We start from the raw sequence: 2,573 nt of genomic DNA on the forward strand, positions 1-2,573 counted from the left end.
GTCGACTACGATGTCCAATGACTTTGACCCTCGAAGTAGTCGACGTTGTAAGAATGACAATGTCTGGCTTCATGACTCACAGAACCAAAATGCAATGGATAGTGGCGACTCTTCTTGTACTACTGGTAGGCAAGACGAAGCTATTGGCGCACGTGACGAAGCTATTGGCGCACGTGACGTGCACCCGTCCAGCACTGAGTCCCAAAGAGGTGTGTCATCAGCTGCTTCGATGCACATGATGGCGAATGAAACCTCTTCGACGTCAAAGTCAAACCAAATATTACCTTCCCTATCATCGCATAGTGCAGCACTTCATGACCAGCAATGCAGTAGAAGCAACTCTTCGTCAACTCTCATACCACTTGTAAAACTGCAGGAGCCAAGCAAGCAGAGTGGAGCTAGTAATCAAAATTTGCTGCATCCGATTCGTCGCCAACGAGAAGAGGAAAACACACTGATTCCGGACCAAAATTCTACCGACAATGAATATAAACAGGTCGAGGACAAAGTTTTGTCTGCATCTTCCGTACCCGAGTCTGAAAAAGACGTGCGTATAATGTTCCATGGCCGCAAAATCTATGCTCATGACCTGATTGGTCTGCGTGTGGCCAAAACATTTCCTGGATACGGACGATTCTTGGGTCAGGTCGTCAAGTTTGACACAGCAACTTCGCTGTATACAGTCGTATACGCAGATGGTGCTGCAGAGGATCTGACGATCGATGACACATTGGAAATCTTGATTCAAGACGAAATTGAGCGTGCGGATCCAACGCAACCATTGCCTGATATATCTTTATTTCAAAGAGAGAGTGAGAAGGAATCGTACCCTGTAACTTCGTATACAAATGACTTGATGATGGCTCCCTTATGTCGTGGACTCATTCAAGTGAGTGATCGTGAAGCGCAATTTGTGATTAGTCTGTTTGAAAATCATGCGCTCCCTAGTCTAGTGCGTCAAGGCTGGCGAGTACAGACAAATAACTCTGGACTAGGCGACACATGTTTTGTCTCCTCTACCGGCGAACGTTTTCTATCACCTTTGGATGTTGTGGCACATATCGCATCAAACAACGAGCTGTTACAAACATGCTTTCCTTCTAATGTTCACTCGGCCATTTTGTCGCTTCTACCACATAAAGATGCAGTCAGCTCGAATACGTTTGCTGAAACGCAGAATATTTATAAAACTTCTGGAAATGCATCACGCAAACGAATGGCTTTTGATCTGCCTCTGTCAAGTACTAAGCCCTCCGATTGCAAACGTACGCGACAGGCACAGGAAGGTACATTTGTAGGAGCAGAGTTGATGCATGAACGAATGGGACGGAGCAGTGATTATACATCATACCGAGGTGGAGATAGAAATTCCCAGAAACAAGTCTCCTATGGTAGTCACTTTAGTGATAATATGAATATAAGTGAAGCTTGCAAACAGACACATCCCGAATTGCAAGGATATAGAAGCGTCTCGAAGCATGGTCTGAATGGTTTGAACTTGAATAATTCGGCTTCGCATCAATGGTCCGGTGTTACTTTAAAGCCCAGTAGCGAGAATATAACTTCATATGCTCGCAGCTTTGAAGACTCATCTGGATGGTGTGAAAGAAACGATGTGTATGTGTCTGATCGCCAGCTCGAAACTCACTTCATCACACACAATCAAGTTGAAGGACGGTACATGCATCATCCAAGTGCACGGGAACCTGTCACTGTGATGAATAGACGACATTTATCAGGCAGATTTTATCAAGACTCGACAAATATAGGCTCTAGCGTCCAAGGAAGCTCTGATCTCGCATATCCTCAGTACTCTACAATGCAAGCAAAAGTGGGTGAATTTAGACGAACATCTTCTGTATCTCGGTCTTTGCGCGAAATAGCAAGCTTTACGTCTCCGTCTGATTCTCACGGTTCAAATGCAGCTTTCTCGATGGTCGATGTCGATCGCCTCTCCAAGTCGCGATCTGGTAGTACCGATGCAGATCTAGAACGAGGTCGCTCTTCACGACAAACCGACTCGCAACAGGTTTATTTACAACATCAATCTATGCAGCAGCATCGTCACACACGCAGGAGTCATGGAAGTGAAATTCACTACAACTCTGACCGTGGTAGGGATGCTCAAAAGTAAAATATCTTGACTGGGATCGCCACTCGATAGGAATCAAACACATTGATCAAAGTGCACGTGGTACTTTGAGGAGGCACTGGCACCATTGAGCCAGTGACCAGTCAACGAGTTTGGCCTTGAGGCCCGACAAATGTTTACTGTTATTGTTTGCGCATAAATTTAGCTGCAAAGCGCATACAGCTCGGTGTCGAATAATGTTCAGCTATGGCTTATCGAAGTCTTTGATCCGGCTTAATCATCCGATCTTGCTAATCAGAGAAGCCAACTCTTACACCGACGAATGTAGCTCAAGATAATTAAACAATGGTCAGGGCCAACTGACAATGAGACAGAATTTGTGCGAAGATAACGAACGCTCTAGATTTATCCAGGCACAAAAGTGGTTTGATTACTTAATCTGATCAGTACATCAGCCAGCAATCAATGCTTGTCATCTGCC

At 45.0% G+C, this 2,573-nt stretch overlaps 1 protein-coding gene across 1 annotated transcript; it reads left to right on the forward strand.

Annotated features, from left to right (window-relative positions):
- Nucleotides 1-10: 10 nt before the first annotated feature.
- On the forward strand, nucleotides 11-2,134 carry PHALS_02231 (uncharacterized protein; the record flags this gene model as incomplete). Its single annotated transcript, XM_024719479.1, has 1 exon — nucleotides 11-2,134. The coding sequence occupies one exon, from the start codon at nucleotides 11-13 to the stop codon at nucleotides 2,132-2,134; it is 2,124 nt and encodes a 707-aa protein (XP_024572687.1).
- Between the last annotated feature and the right edge of the window lie 439 nt (nucleotides 2,135-2,573).

This window comes from Plasmopara halstedii (genome assembly GCF_900000015.1).
Source record: "Plasmopara halstedii genome assembly, contig: Scaffold_185, whole genome shotgun sequence".
NCBI lineage: Eukaryota > Oomycota > Peronosporomycetes > Peronosporales > Peronosporaceae > Plasmopara > Plasmopara halstedii.